General features: G+C 41.0%; 1 protein-coding gene across 1 annotated transcript in view; it reads right to left on the bottom strand.

Moving 5' to 3' along the window:
• The window catches only part of brinp2 (bone morphogenetic protein/retinoic acid inducible neural-specific 2), a 235,365-nt gene that overhangs the window by 2,793 nt on the left and 216,426 nt on the right, over positions 1-16,146 (bottom strand). The window contains exons 7-8 of the mRNA XM_071491368.1: positions 7,361-7,583; positions 876-1,182 (exon numbers count right to left, since the gene is read on the bottom strand). Coding sequence (XP_071347469.1) covers positions 876-1,182; positions 7,361-7,583 — 530 coding nt within the window. The remainder of the gene's footprint in view (positions 1-875; positions 1,183-7,360; positions 7,584-16,146) is intronic.

Below are 16,146 nucleotides of genomic sequence, written 5' to 3' on the forward strand. Positions count from 1 at the left end.
TAAACTAGAGACCATCTTGATGGATCACACCAGATGCAACACCTGTCAACAGGTTGATGCTCTGATCCATTTGTACTCAGCAGGTATTACTACATCATTACATGAGTACAGACCACACCTACTTGTTAACTCTGCCCTCATTCTGATCCCCGCTACATGCCTATAAAATGTTGTGAATGTGTATTCCACGGTTGTGACAAAATCTGTCAACAGACAGAGACACAGACACCTTCCTCAACACCACCTCAGTGGTAGTTACAGTAGGTGTCTCCAGGGCCACGTTTTGCTGTGATGACACACACTCATAAGAGGAAAACAACACTAGTCACACTGTTATAATGAAATTCATTCAATCTTTTAAATGTCCGTGTGTATTTGCTACAACCTGCCTTTCTAAGAAGCTTCTCTAACACACACACTGCATACAGTTAAAAAAAAAAACAAAAAAAAAAAACACAGATCTGAGCCAGATCTGGATTTATCCCTAATCCTGCAACATTTTGCTTGGCTGAGCTCACTTGGGTGTGAGCATACATGTACACATCTGGCGTTCATTGTTAACTTGCATGTTCAGTTTTGAGTCTGAGACAGGGAAAAATAATGAAAGAGAGATATAAATACATATAGGCTCAACTTAAACTGCCATATTTTAATGTTTGTTTCTGTCAAAGATTGTAGCACTTTTTCAGCACTGCAGCATCCTACAGTACAATAAACATTTAGTTTGTCAATGTGTGGTGTATCTTTATTTGCTGTTATTATTAGAGATGTGTCTGTCTCAAGGCACAAGGAAATCAGTATCAGTGGGATGTTTAGGCTAACCACAGAGGGTTGAGGACCACATATGGAAGACATAAATGAGAAGCTATGAGAACCTCAGCATCAGGCATGTCCAAGTCAAAGTTCAGATAGTGGTCCAGCGATGCGGCAATGCTCGGCTGGCAGGAACCAAGATGAAGGAGGTTGCCATGGTGACAGGCTCCACAGCGGGTTGCATTGTCAATGGCACAGGATGAGCAGGAGGTGGGGGAGGTGCCCACAATGCAGGGAACGGCTCCCTGGCAGGTGGGCTGCTCCACAGGACAGCTGCAGCTCTTCACCTCCTCTGAGAAGGAGCCCAGCACGCCATGCTCATTGCAGTACAGAAGAGACTGGGCCCTTCTCAACCAAAACCCGACAGACCTGCAGAAGGGGAAGAGAAAACACAGTAATGCAGTAGTGTGTAGTGTATGACATATTGCAACACAGAAGACAGAGCAGTTTGAAGCTGAGGACTGAGAATTTCAGGAAGCTGTTCAGTTGCTCTTTAACTTGCACTTGACTTGTCATCCCTCTTGTTTTTCTCCAGTTACTGTATCTTGATCACTTTAACTGCCACCAAGAAGGGCATCTTGGATGGCCTCTATCAACAAATTACATAAAGTGCATTCAGAAAGATTTCAGATTCCTTCACTTTTCTTACATTTTATTATGTTGCAGCCTTATTCTAAAATTGTTTAAATTCATTTCTTCCCAGTTCAATCAAGACAAAGCGAAAACATAGTGGGCATGGGCAGATAATGACAATTAAATCACGCAGATGATGTGGAAAGTATGAATTGGCCTTTACTGTATATTGATTCCTCAATAACTACGACTGCTTAACTTTGACTGTGGCAAAATATACTGTGGCCAACAGAGCAGCAGTAGAATGAGGGGCCTGGGGAAGCTGGGTATGGGACTGGGGATGTGATTTCAACTTTAAATATGTCATAATTCCATTTTTAAGCTGTCTGGTCATCAATGTCTAGCATCAGTGGCCAACGGGTTAGTCGAGACATTTCCCAGGGGGCGCTGCACAAAGTGGAGCGGTGGCTTAGTGTGAAAAGAAAAGAAAAAACATCAATGACAGACAAAGAAAGAGAGGCATCGCAAGAGAGAGGGAAAGAAAGATAGAGATAGCACTGTGTCGTGATCAGCCCAGCAGAGCAGGCTGTGAAGTCCACTGTGGTTCTCTGTGCCTGTCTCATCATGTCATCTCCCTCACCCCCCCCTCCATTAGTTGTGACCACAGCCTGTGCACCCTCAGCTCTGACTGGCTCAGCAGCTCAATAGAAAACTAGTGGAGCTGGGTAACCTAGTTCACTATACTGAGTTATTGGACTGTAACTGGCTGCAGCTGAAGATGACTGAGACAGACCATAGCTATGACTTTAGCTACAGAGCGATATAGCTGTCACTGTGACTGTGGCTGTGCTTTGATTATAGCTGTGACACATTCATGTATAATGTGTGTGACACTAACTACATGCAGGATTGTGTGTGCGCAGTGCACTGACATGGTTGTGCTGGCAAAGTGTTGTGTTGAAGGTACTGTGTTTCTGAGCTCCTGTGGTGTATTGGCAACACATCTGTCATATCTGATTCGCACAGCAGATTCAAAGCCCATGTGGCTCGTAGACGATTTCCCAGTTAATGTTAATAGAAGCAGTAAAGCATAGTTAAAGTACAGCTACCAAAGCCATATCCAAAGCATCATAGATTCAACCACAAATGCACTTGTAGTCTGAGCAACAACCATATTCACAGCCACAGCTTGTATCCAGCTGGAGATCAGCCTTTTGAAAGTAGGAATCTGTAGTGTCTGCAAAGGCAAATATGGTAGGTAACCTGGGAACAGACTTACAATATGTTAACGAAACATTAGATATTAGCTCAGAGAAAACTATAGCCCTGTGTAGACCTGGTATTAAACATGCGTCTTCAGTGATCTGATCATGTGTTAAACTTTAAGTGCATCAGTTCACACCTGGCTTGAAAATGCGTGTCCACACGCGTCTCGAGTGACCACTTATGATTGTATCTCACCTCTCTGCTCTATATGCAGATAAACACGTGTGCGTTGTTGTTTTTTTGCCAATCCGACAGATGGGCCTGCTGTCAATGTGCTTGTGTGTGTGAGAGAGAGAGAGAATGGGGCATGGAGGGGTTGAGTGAATCACTGCTTCGTTATGAAACTGTGCTGGGACTAATCAGACTGTGGCAGAGCACGTCAGTAGAGTAGGCTGTCCTTCAATGTAGGCCAGGATGCAATTGTGTTCACACTGCTAAAAGGATCCAGCCTCATGTGACCCGGACCACCTCTGAATGTCGTCTGAGAAATCAGATCTCAAATGCGTCCTCATATCTTGGGTGTTTTTGCACCTGAACCTGAGCTGTCCACTTGTGATCGGATCACCAGAAACAGACGTGAGTAGCAGGTCTGAACGGGGCCTATCAATCAATTTACTGACAACTCTCCATGTGTTGTTCCTGATTAACTCTAAATCAGCCGCTGAGTGGCACAAAACTGATAACTACTCATTGATTACTAATTAGTTAACCATTATCATACAGAGTTAGTACTAATGTAATAATACTATATTAATGTATAGTTATCTTCTTTAAGTGTTTGCTATTTACATTTTCCAGTGTTGTTTCTTTTTACTGTCCACTTTACTGCTGCAATACTGCAAATTTCCCCACTATGGGACTAAAAAAGCATTATCTTATCTTATCTCATAATCACCCATATGTAAGTCTGATATATGTCTATATATGTCCAATGAATGTCTCACTAATATCCAAAACATGTTTCACACACTGGTACATACAGTGCTTACTGTGTATGTACATATATAAACATGGCTATTTCAAAATACAGCAGAACTGTCTGTTTGTTTACAGCAGACTACAAAATTAATTATTAATTGCTTTAATACAGTATATTGGAGGTATGGATACTGTTCCTCACCTTAATTATATTTTAAGGATACATGCACAAGAAAATACTCCATTCCCTTTCCATTACTCTAGAGTAATGGAAGGGGGATCATGCAGTGAAATGCAATGAAAGATTACTAATTGTTTCTGAGCATGATGCACGACTATACTTGTGTGGGGAGCAAAAACAATAACAATTCAGTAATTGGAAATTAATGATTCGTTATTATTTTTGTGCTGCTCAGCAGCTGATTCAGAGTTAATCAGGTTAGACTAGTAAAGGAACTGCTGTGGTGTATCAATTCACAGGCATCCATGAAGTTAGACATAAGAACATTCAATCAGTCGTGTAATTCAATCTTAGTTGCTAATTTGTATGGAGCATTTAAAATGTTTTTCAAACATAAAACAAATTTAAAAAAACAAACAAAAAACATCGACATGATACGCATCATCCGTGCAAAAATGAAAAACTATTGTCCAGTCACAGCTCGGGGTTGGAACAATGGGCGGAGCTTATCATTGGTGACTTGAGCTAATGGCAGTCATGACAGACAGCCCCTCGCACTGAAACAGTTTCCTATGGGTTAACCAGTCAGATGGTAACGGATTAAACATTCATTTACATTTGTGACTGACTGTGGTTTGACGCTTCAGACTCTGCTGCAGGCGGCTGTGCAATCACACACTCAGAGGGTTCTTCTTGGCAAAATCCTCAGCGTTGACAGACCATGGTTCCACTGGAGTTGTAATTGGACAGTCCATTATGTTTAATTTCAGTGGGGACAATGCGCCTCCATTTCAAATGCACCTCTTTGTGAAAAACTGACCATGCTTTGCATTTTAGTATTGGCAGGTCTGTGCTGTCTGCTGGACAACACTGAAATGCAAGACACCTCTTCATTTTTCTGTCGTGACTTGATTTTAATGTGTCATGGACAATTCATGTCCTCTTGCACATGTTTTCATTTAATTTTGTCACAGTAAGCAATGTTCATACAATGTAAATATACAAAATGAATTATGTGTCACTTTATCTCTGTTTGATTCTCTTTTGTCTCAGAATTTTCAATCTTCCCCAGATTTATCCCCATTTTTCTGTACCTTCCTGTAGCATCCTTCACCCGTTTTATGTCTCGTGCTACTTCTGTTATTTCATTCCCTCTTTAGCTTTAAAAAAAAGTGAGACACTCTCTCTTTTTAAAGTATTCTCAGAGTTAAAAATTTTAGGGAGGGTATTGAAAGACAAAGTTTTAGAGATGAGTGCCTTAAACACAAAAACCTGTTTATTTTATATGCATCCCATTTCCGCAGGTGAAAATCTAATTCACAGTCTGCTTCATATTACTTATAAATGGGATTATTTATCTATGGCAATTTGACATCTTTTTTTTTTATAGAAGGTACGACTGCAGTAGAGATGAAAATGCAGAAATACATAAATTACCATCCACTTTGGTGTGGTAACAGTAGCAGCAAGTTCAGACTAAAAATTGGCTCTGCAGAGATTCTATCCTCAGGCGAAGTTCAGGAAATCTCACACAACATTGCCCAAATGCTCCAACAATTCCTTCCCCCCCAGGCCTATGTAAACAGACAAAAATGAATGATGATAAAACAAATGGATTTGTGCAGAGGCAAATTGGGGGGTTTTTGCAGCTGAGCAGCGCCTGATAACTTGCTGTTGCTGGTATGAAGGGGTTAAGGCTCTGAGTGACAGGGGAGGGGGTGGGGGGGTGTGCAGAGACTAAGGTAACTGATGTAGAGAAATACGGCAAAGCAGAGTGCAAGGAGGGGGAGATGGAGTGATGGGAGGGGAAGAGGACTGTCAGGGAAATTGAAGTCCTCTGTAAACAAGTGCCAGGCTGTCAGTCTAGGTAAGGACTTGATTACAGCATGCCACAATACCACGTACCCCATCCCACAATGCCCCCCCCCCCCCCCCCCCACCGGTAACAAGCCCCTTCATCTCTCTGTCCCTTTTCCTCTCCCTCAGTCACCATCCTGTCATCACATCTCACTTCTGTTCTTTACGTTTCCTTCCTCTGTCTCTTTACTTTTGCCATTTTTCTCTGCGGCTGTATGTATCTCTCTCACTCAACTTCCCTCCCTCTCTTAACACCTGCTTTTCAACACAAAATCTACATCAGCTACCACCTTATTTTATGATTAAACTGAAAGTGAGGGCACCCATGATATTGCTAATAATCCCTTACTGGTAAAGGTAAAAGTTGAAAGAGATCAATTTGTAACTGTGATTGATATTTACATTGGAGAGTGGATAGTAATTTTACTGTTGGCCATAGTTCTCTCTTCTAAATAAGTTTGACTCAGGGTTTGTTGTAAGCTGGTGCATCATCTGGCAGCTTGTGTTTCTTGTCCTTGTCCTGTTTCTCAGAAATTTCCTTAGTGAATATAGTAAAGCAGTGAAAGCAGTGGCCATCTGAAAAAGGTCAATCCTTCCATAGATCCACTGAACTAAAGTTCCCCTTTAATTTTATGCAACATTTTAAGGTAACATAACTGTTCAGGCAGACTGGACATGTAAATCACATCACTTCCTGTGCACCACAGGAAATTTGTAATCAAGACTCAATTCTATAATTTATTACCATCTGTTTAAGTCATAAATTACATGTTTTTGAAACTTTATTCAGATTTATACCAGAATTCAGTGTGCCCACTGGACATTGTTGGAGTTTTTTTTTTGGCTGTTTCAATATCCGCATTACATTGTTTTAATTCCATCCATCTTCAGTGCTCATACATGTTTCTGTAAGTTTAGCTGCCAACAAAAAATTGTATTTCAAAGAAGTAATTGAAAGAATCAAATATACAGATAAATAAGCATAATATTTGTGTTTGTACCTTCAAAAAAAGGAAAAAGTTTAGGGTATTGAATTGTATTGAATTGTATTGGGCCATATGTCTGGATTCAATTCAAAAATTTTAATTGAGTAGACCCCCATCAGACCATTAACATGCACTTTGCAGATTATCCCGAATCTCTGCTTGTCAGTTTCTTGTTTTTGGTATCAGGTGCCAACATGTGGAATATTGGTGAAGCTTTATTCTACACAACTCTTAACCTTTATTTATTCAGAATAGTTTCACTGAAAAGCAACCTCGCGGGATCTGGGATTGAACCCGTAACCTCCCGGTCACAAGCTTGCTCCTACAACCTTTAGGCCACCACTGTCCCTTTACCATATTTATTCACACCTCTAAAGGAATGACCAATACTAGAGCTGTTAGGCTACAACACATGTAAATAGCTAAACAGGTTTAACTCATATAAAATGTTGATGATTCTTTCTTTTGAATGCAGTCTCCATCTGGGAGTGTTGTGGGTCGTTGATACAGATGGTCAATGGCACATGCAAGGTTCAGCTGTAGTATGTAGTGGTGCTGCTACCTTCCCACCTTCCTGTGTGTGCAAGCTTTGGAGATTTGCTGAATTCAAACATGAACTCTGTCTAGACACATAGCTATGGGTTTTCCCAGTGTGCCCTTGAGGCAGGGTGTTAGAGCACCTGCAGCTGTAGTGAAACTCCCAATCATGACAATTTATGGCCCCTTCATTTAGTTTGTTTTCTGCCAGTGTATCCCAGTGGGCTACCTCTCTCGGGGCAGACTGATGCGAGGCTGGTTGGGGCAGCGTTTGCTCAGGGTGAACAGTTTCCTGACGATCTTCTGGGCTTTTCCGAGGACCATGGCAGCGCTGGACTCCAGCTGGGTGTAGCGCTTCTGGAGGGACAAGTCGGCTGACCAGAACTTGGCAATCATGGACACATTCAAGAACCGGTCAGTGGGCAAGCGCTTCATGAAGGCTTTGAATTCATCTGCAGGAAGTTTAACAGAGATAGGGAGAGGGGTAGAGGTGGGGAAAGAGGAAAAAAAGTACAAAATTAGATGCTCTGAACTAATTTATATGTTAACAATGCCTCTTTTGAGCTCTGCAAACCTATTCACCACATGCTATTTTATCCCTAGTGGCATTTGTAGATAATGACTGAGGAACTGGGCGAGTTTCATGTATAATTAGAATCCAAAAAAAAGCTGTTATGTTCTAATGAATCGCCATTACAAAGTAAACACCTGTGCTTCAGTCTGCAGTTATGCTCATTCACCTAACCATTACGGGCTTATCATATTCACGGCAGCGTCATTTGCAACATTTAGAAAGACTATTATTTAGAAACACTAGTCATCTGATGATTGACAATACGGTGTCACATACAGAATGGCATTTTCATTTATGTTGTAAATCTTTCTCTAAAAGCCCAAACAAGTTAGATGAAAATCCATAATCACAGGTTGAATAGACCAATGAAAGCATGTGGTGAAATGGTCCAAAGCCTAAAAACAGTTATGGATATAATTCGCACCAAATTCTGCAGCTGTCACAGCAAGTTTGTGTCAAAACTGAACAAACACAAAAAGGAAGGTTTGATGTTAACACATTTATGATTTCGTCATTTCATTTCATGCCAACCTAACATCACCTCTGCCACTTCCCACAACATATTAAAACCATCAAAGCCTCTGGAGCATTGGGATGTAAAGGAATTTTCTGTCTAATGACAGTAAGCAGGGACACAAAATGTAGTGATTTAAAATAGATTTTCCTTTACTTATCATAAAGCTGTACTTTCTTTAATGATCTGTTGAAAACAACAATATATTCTCATCCCTTGACCAATGTATACCATATCATCTAAGTATCTTTTTAGAGGAGATTGCCAGCGGAAGTTAAACTGGTAGTAACACACAGCTTTGTTAGTCCTGGTTGGAGCCATTAAAAGACATAGTAATCTATAACCTTATTTATTGCTATTAAATTACTGTTAAAAAGTGCAATCCAGCAGTTTAGTATTACATTTCTTTTAAGTAAGGAGACTCACAAGAGTCAAATTAAAAAAGAGCTGTCAGAAATCACATCAATTCTGACTTTTATCCTGCATTATCATATTGTTTAAACTGTCATTACAGAACTCAGCCTCCGATAATGTCTGAAAAGCCATTCAGCTAATGTTAAAGGAGGTAGACACTTTTTGTTTGTGCCTTGTATCACGTGGTGCTGGACACATATCTAACACAACAAAAGACAGTAATTTAGGCTCTTTATCTGGAATGGCTACATTGTTACATTAGGGCTAAACATCTTGGAATCATATGTGAACTGTCCCAAGTTGAAATAATGGATGTTTTTTTTTTTTTTTTTTTTTCAGTTCTTCCCATTCTGCTGACAGTGTGCGAATGCAGCATTACCCTCGAGAATAGATCCACAAACACTGGATCTTACATTTCCCATAATGCAACTAGTAGCATGTTTCATTAGAATTTTCTTGCCCACTTCTTTCACACTCCACACCCTCAGTTTGCAATGCTGTAGTAATCTGTGTAGTAATAAAATGTGTAGTTTCTTAACCCATCCTGAGATAACTAATGACAACATCAGGGTTCTTTAGGAAGCTCCCTCCTCCACAGCCAGAGAAGACACTATGCAGTTGTTTTCACAGGCAGAATAGCGCTCCCGACATTGAGTACAATTACCTTTATATGCATCTTTCTGCCTGTGTCATGCCAAGAGCTCGTAATTATCACCCCACCGGTATCTCACAGAGTGAACACAGGATATAACAAATGTGCCTCCTGCAGCCTGTTGCACCAGCTACATGCAAGTTTCAACGTGGGTTAGTTTGAACATAGTGTGGGAGTTTCACTCTAACTTAGTAGGAACGTATGTGAACTGTTACCATGGTGAAACAGTTTGAAAGGGTGGGAAGACAGCTGGGCTAAACTTGACTGCTTGTAACAAAAACTTGTAACTGTTAAAGTTCACAAGTAACAGCATACATCAATTATGTATTACTCTCATATTTAATAGGACGTCAGTCCTTTTTTAGCAGTGGGTTTCTCCTTTTTTACACATCCATTCTTTTTTTTCCATCCATTTTGGTACATTTCTATACCGCTTATCCAATCCCAGCTGACACTGGACGAGGGCAGGGTACACCCTATCACAGGGCAGACATATAGAGAGATAAACAACCATTCACGTTCACATTCACGCCTACAGGAAATTTAGAGTCACCACTTAACCTGCTGTGCATGTCTTTGCACTGTGGGAGGAAGGAGGAGTACCTGCAGGGAACCCACGCAGACACTGAGAGAACGTGCAAACTCCACACAGAGAGGCCCCAGGTCCGGGGTTTAGGCCCAGAACCCTCTTGATGTGAGGCGACAGCGCTAACCACTGCAGCACCATGCCGCCCTCCACAGGTTGAAATGTATGGTGGCCCTGAGAGCTCAACGCACTGTAACTTAAGAAAACACATGCAAATAGACAAAATACAGCCAAATTCAGAGAGCATCTTCATCAATTTGACAACACACATGATGGAAACACTCACAACACAAGCAAATACAGAAACCCACTGCAAGTAGTTCAGATGACAACAGAAGTATTCACAGGGGACACGATAAAAGTGATGATGGGTGCACTTGTTCAAAGCTTTTAAGTAAGTCACAAATCAGTGAGCAACAAGGGCATTCTAGCCACGTTCATCACTTTTTTATGTCCCCTGGAAACACTTCTGTGTTAACACTTTGTCTGTGCTGCTTGCAGCACATTTCTGTTTTCTGTTTTTGCTCACGTTGTATTTGCAGCACATGTGTTGTCATGATGAAGAGGTTTTCTGTATTTGTCCATTTGCTTGTGTTATCTGAAGTTGCAGTGTGTTGAGGTCCCAGGGCCACCGTAGAAATGTTCTGCTACAGTGATTACGGGTAACCTAGTTAAGTTATGGGTGTCACAGTGGTGCAATGGTTAGTGCTGTCGCCTTACAGCAAGAAGGCTATGGTCGTCCCCCCCCCCCCCCCCCCGACCCTATAAGGATAAGTGGTATAGCTAATGGATGGATGGATGGATAGTTAAGTCATAGTGCAGGGGTCATCAACTACATTTGTGGAAGGGCCAGAATCTTTCTTGGCAGACACTGTGGGGGCCAGACTTTAAAATAAAATTTAATAAAATTTACATTTTGGCCTCATTAATTTATTGTTGTTTTGATATTTTAATTGTCATTTTTTAGCCTTTATCAGTCAGGCTCCTATCACCTATACTGCTGCCTGCCACCAGGGGTGATAGAGATATTTTGCCTTGAAATTTGAGGGGCTGGAAAAAATTGATGCGTTTTGGAACAAACTTGATTGGTTCCAGGCAGATTTGTTGTCGAGGAGGCTGCTGTGGCAGCTTCACAGAGAAGATGAAGGAGGAGAACTCGATCTCAATTGTTTTTTGGCTTGCTTTAATAGTGGGGATTTTGTATTTTTTTTTAAAGGATACCCTAAATACCACAAGAGATTTTCTTTGTCCTCCTCACTATTTCGGAATTCAATCGCGGGCCGGATTGGAAGCTTCGGCAGGCCGGATTTGGCCCGCGGGCCGCCAGTTGACAATCACTGTCATAGTGTATGTATGTAGATGCAACCGAACAAAGTTTAGTGTCAAACTATACTGTAGCCAAGGTTGAAGCAGTAAAACCTTGAGTGTGTTAGCAAGTATGTTTTATTTATGTATTCATTCAGCTTTTCATTTGCAAGAGGAAGATTGTGTTGTGTGTGTATTGTGTTGACAGCACCTTGTTCATGCACTTTACTGCCCTGTGTTTCTGGTTAAAACACAATGAACATCAACAAGAAAAAGGCACTTAAGGGAAATCTAAAAAAAAAGAAAAAAAATCAATGCATGGTTATTGTTTTGGCACTTAGTAGCTTTAGCTTTTATTGCAAGTGAAAACTCTTTGAAAATTAAATGCAAGAGTCATGAGCTATAATTTAAGAAAATGTGCCTCATGCTATTCTCAATAAAATTTTAGAAACAGTCAAGTTTTCCCTGATGGGCACCTTAGTCAGAACAGCTCCTACTTTGTATTAGACACGTGGACATTCTCGTACCCCGGCCAAGCTGAAGAGAGACATGCAAATAAAATGGTTGTAATTTCTCATGTGTATGTATGTGTGAGTGTGTGAGTCTCCAACAAAAAAGACCGGGAACTATTCTATTAAATTACACTGAGAATAATGCTGGCACAAAAGACCCAGCTTGTACACTGTGCTGGGTTTGCCAAGAGTGTTATGTTGTTAAGATCATTTTGGTTCCATTATGAACCAGTGGGCAAATATTATGCCAGTGTGAAGCCTCTGGGAAACTTGAACCTATTATTTCTTTTTCTCGTGAAACCCAGCTGAGTGAGACCTTCTAGGATTGTTGGTCTGCTGGAGAATCATATTCCCATGTGCTGTTGTTGGCAGGGAGACAGCGAGGAAATCTGCAGCCAAGCCGACCTGAGCTGAGCCCAACTGACGAGACTCAAGCCTATTACAGTGCTCAGTGATCCCAGATGACACAATGGTCTCTCTCTTTCCTGCCCTCTCTTTGTGTACGTCTGATCTCTCTCTTCTGGACTAGCGAGTCGGGGTTGTCTTGTTCTCTCTCTTGAGCTTTCTTTCTCTGTGTGTTCCTGTCTGTTTCTGCGTCTCTCATTACTCGCAGCTCTTTCTGTAGCCGCTCTTCCTCTCTGTACTAACATGAGGCTAAATTAGTAGGGCAACATTAACTTTGTTATTACTCTGTTTACTTGGTACATTCCTCAGCTGGTCTGTTTTTAGTGCTTGTTTCATTTCACCTCTACTGATCTTCACAAAGCATTAAAAGCTACAATGAGCTGAATTTGCAAAGTTCATCATATGAACGACAAAAAAAAAGACTGAGTACAATGGATACCAATGATCCTTGGAGATTAAACTTTCTAATGGTTGCTACATATACTTTTGCTGCACCTGAACAACAACAACAAGGAAAAATCTCTTTTCCATGTTCTTAGAGACAAAATGTGCTTTACAACAGCTACTTGTAAGTTTTCTCTCCCCCTGAACGTTTTGCCAGGACAGGGTGGTGATGGTTGTTGTTCGACAAGCGCTTCAGCCATCTTTGCATTTACAAGACGAGTGTGGACGAGTGCTAGATGTTGCCTAACAACAAAATGTAACTATGGGTCCTACTGCACAGATGACCTGTGGGCTCGTTTTTTTATAGGGCAGTCTGTAATTGTCTCCATGAGCTCTGTGTTGCAGCCTCCGCTGCTCTGATTGTATTGATAAGAGCCACTTCAACAGGACAAAGCCACTACAACTCACTCCCTGTTGTTTTCAGAACACCGTCATGCACCTCTCAACTGTCCTGCACCCACCAGAGAGGTGCACCTCACAGTTTGTAAACCTCTGGCTTATAGTAGAATGTACATAGCCTGCTCCAACACTCCAGTTCAGCTATTTGAGGCTTAAATAAAGTGAATCACTTAAACTAAAAAAAGGGTTTTCGAGGCTGCACCATTATGTCAAATGGAAATCTTCTAGGTGTACAATAAATTTTGGTGCATTGCCTTGAACAATTGCTACAATTTTGGACAATGGGGTCAGACTCGTGCTATTTTGAAAGGTTAAACACAAAATCAATCGCTAACAGGTTGATGAGCTCTCTGTCAAAAACCCACATATGCAGCTAGTTTCACTATGACCATCAGCCTCCGTCCGTCTGAGCAACACTCTTTATCTCCTGCACACACATTCCTCTTTATTCCTCACCCACCCAACCGCCTCCCTTTGTGTTCGCACTCCTTAAGCATCACTTCATCCCTGCCTCTGTCTCTCTCTCGTTCCCTTCTCAAACACTCGTGGCAGTAATCATTAGCACTGCCATCATGCTGGAGGAATTTGTCTGTCTGTTTTCCTCCCTTTTCCTGACATTTATGACCCCGTGTCCCAAATTTATGGACAATTTGGCTCATTCAAAATCTCTCCAATAAAGAGGCTGGAGGGAGGCCGTTTCCATGATGGCTGACCACGCAGCCCTGAAATCTCCATCTCTGGGCCGAGTTAGTGATTCATGTCATCATCAAGCGGAGATGACAGCTAAGTGACTGGCTGGCTGAGGCCTGTTCATTTAACTCCCAACAAGGACATGGGTTATTAAAGAGCCAGAGCCAGAATCTGAAGAGCCCAAACAGCCAGACACAGAACAATGCTGTGGAGGGGGAAGTTCGCCAAACTCTGTGTGTTCATTGCCTTCTGGTTTGGTGTGCAGAATGAAACCAACTATTGGTGGGATTGTCATTACATTTTATAAAGACATCAACACGGACCCCAGAGGATGGATCCTACTGACTTTTCATCTAGTGCCAATTTGAGTCTGACATTTGTGGTTTTGTGTGAAATGTCTTGACAACTTTTTGATGGATTTCCATAACATTTTGTACAGACATGTCCCACATAATATGAAGACTATAACTTTTGTGATCACCTAGCTTTTTCATCTAGAGCCATCATCAGGTCATAAACTCATTTTGTTCAATACTTTGGTTTTTTTGACCAAACACCTGCAAAACTCTGACATTCCCACCAGCCTCAGCTGCACTTTGTGGAGCAGTAATTATAAAATGTTACAGTCACTTAATTAATGACATATTCCCTTTTAGTGAATTCCTTAGATTGAGAATTAACTTGGGCAGTAATGTTTGTTCCTTTTGCAAAAACCATCCTGACAACTACAGTGGCTGTGGCCTCTCAATCTGTGGTAACCCATACTAACAGTATTATATTAAACAATACTGGAATGTTTTAATGTTCTTCTCCATTTCACTGAACAAATACACTTCCATTTTAACAAATGTAACACATCACGATACCCATCAAGGCAACTCACTTTTTTTTTTCACTGTGTGCATTCTTTGTTACCTGGGCACATTTAGTGAAGGATAATCTCTAGAGTTGAAACTAACCTCCCTCGAAGACAGACTGCATCAGTTGTTTCAGAAAGTGCCCTAAAACAACATGTATGTACGATTAAGTGACAAATCCTCCCAAAGTAACTAATTCTGACACAAGAAAGAAGGAAGGTGCTTATTATTGAGCGAAAAGTCCACACGAGGGTAAGATTGGGGTGGAAGAACGGCCCAAAACACTGGACTTTAACAAGATAGACAGCAGTTTGTATCCTGCTCCCAACCAACACTCAGCATTGTTTTGTTTTTTTGTTTTTTTAAACCAACACCATGATTCTTTAAAACTTTAACCATGTCTTGCTATTTGTAACCATGACAGCAAAGGTTCCCTAACCTGTTTGTGCCTAAACTTAACCAAAGCTTAACCTCTGCATTAACACAAACACATTTTATGTTGTTAGATTATATTAAGAAAATACTTGTATGTGTCTAATTTCTTTCCAATTACACACACTTCACATTAAAAACAGGTTTTGAACATATTAATAATATGCAGACTGATCAACGTCCTCAGTTTCACCATGAACTCAGTTTCAGGTAAGGTAATTAAATGAATGGATATATGCTGTTTTCTTCCTGTAACCCTCTCATACAGCATGAAAACAGTTTTCTTTCTGACAATATTTTCAACTGTTCTCTGTCATTCTGACCTTACCTCTAGCGTGCAATGCAACTGTTGCCTTAAATGTAATTTTCCTTTGCCGTTTCAGTTCCATACAGGCAGATTCTGTTTTGCTGTGTATAATTAAAATATTCTGTCAAACACATGCACATAAATCAGTTCAAACCTTTATATACGCTCACTGTCACAGCATCTCTGTCACAGCTGGAATTAGAACTGATGGGTTTATAACTACCTGCCATATATATATATATATATATACAGCAGTGAACACTGGTGTCTGGAACATTTCCTTCCTTGTCTGTGCAGTGCCCCTGTCTGTCACTTACATTTTAGTGCAGATCCTCTCATTAAATCCCACATGATTTCCCGCAACAATAACTTCAATAATCATCCCTCTTCCTCTGTACCTTAAATTCAGTCGCTATCATGACAGACAATAAGGTTGGAGTTGGGAAGACTGCAGGCGAATGCAGCAGCGCTCCCGCCCCCTTTTATTCTGCAGTGATGCTGGCTGAGAGAGATGGAGTGGAAAACAGAGGGTCCAGAGCTGTCAAGTAAGCTGCTATCTCCATCACTTCAAAGTGTCTAACACACTAAAGGCGCCATCCAACATACATCGCTGAAAGTGCTCACACAACAGTTAGCAGGGAGGATTTTATGGTTGGCGGTCTCTATGGAGCCTCTGTATTAAAGACTAGACTTGCTGTACTTTTAGAAGTAAAAGCAGACACTGCTCAGTGGACTGACTGAGAAGACTGGCTCAATAAAAATACCTACCTTGAACAGTAAATTCTGATTTTATGTATATGTTAATGGAAATTAAAGGTCCCATATTTTACATTTTCTGCTGTTTTATTTGAAGTGTTGATATCCACAAGAAGATATATTTGTGGTTTTAGGAATCATCTCAATGTACTTTTACATCTCCTCTCT

Source organism: Trachinotus anak, unplaced genomic scaffold (assembly GCF_046630095.1).
Source record: "Trachinotus anak isolate AG129_WGS33_773 ecotype Australia unplaced genomic scaffold, CSIRO_AGI_Tana_v1 ptg000012l, whole genome shotgun sequence".
NCBI lineage: Eukaryota > Metazoa > Chordata > Actinopteri > Carangiformes > Carangidae > Trachinotus > Trachinotus anak.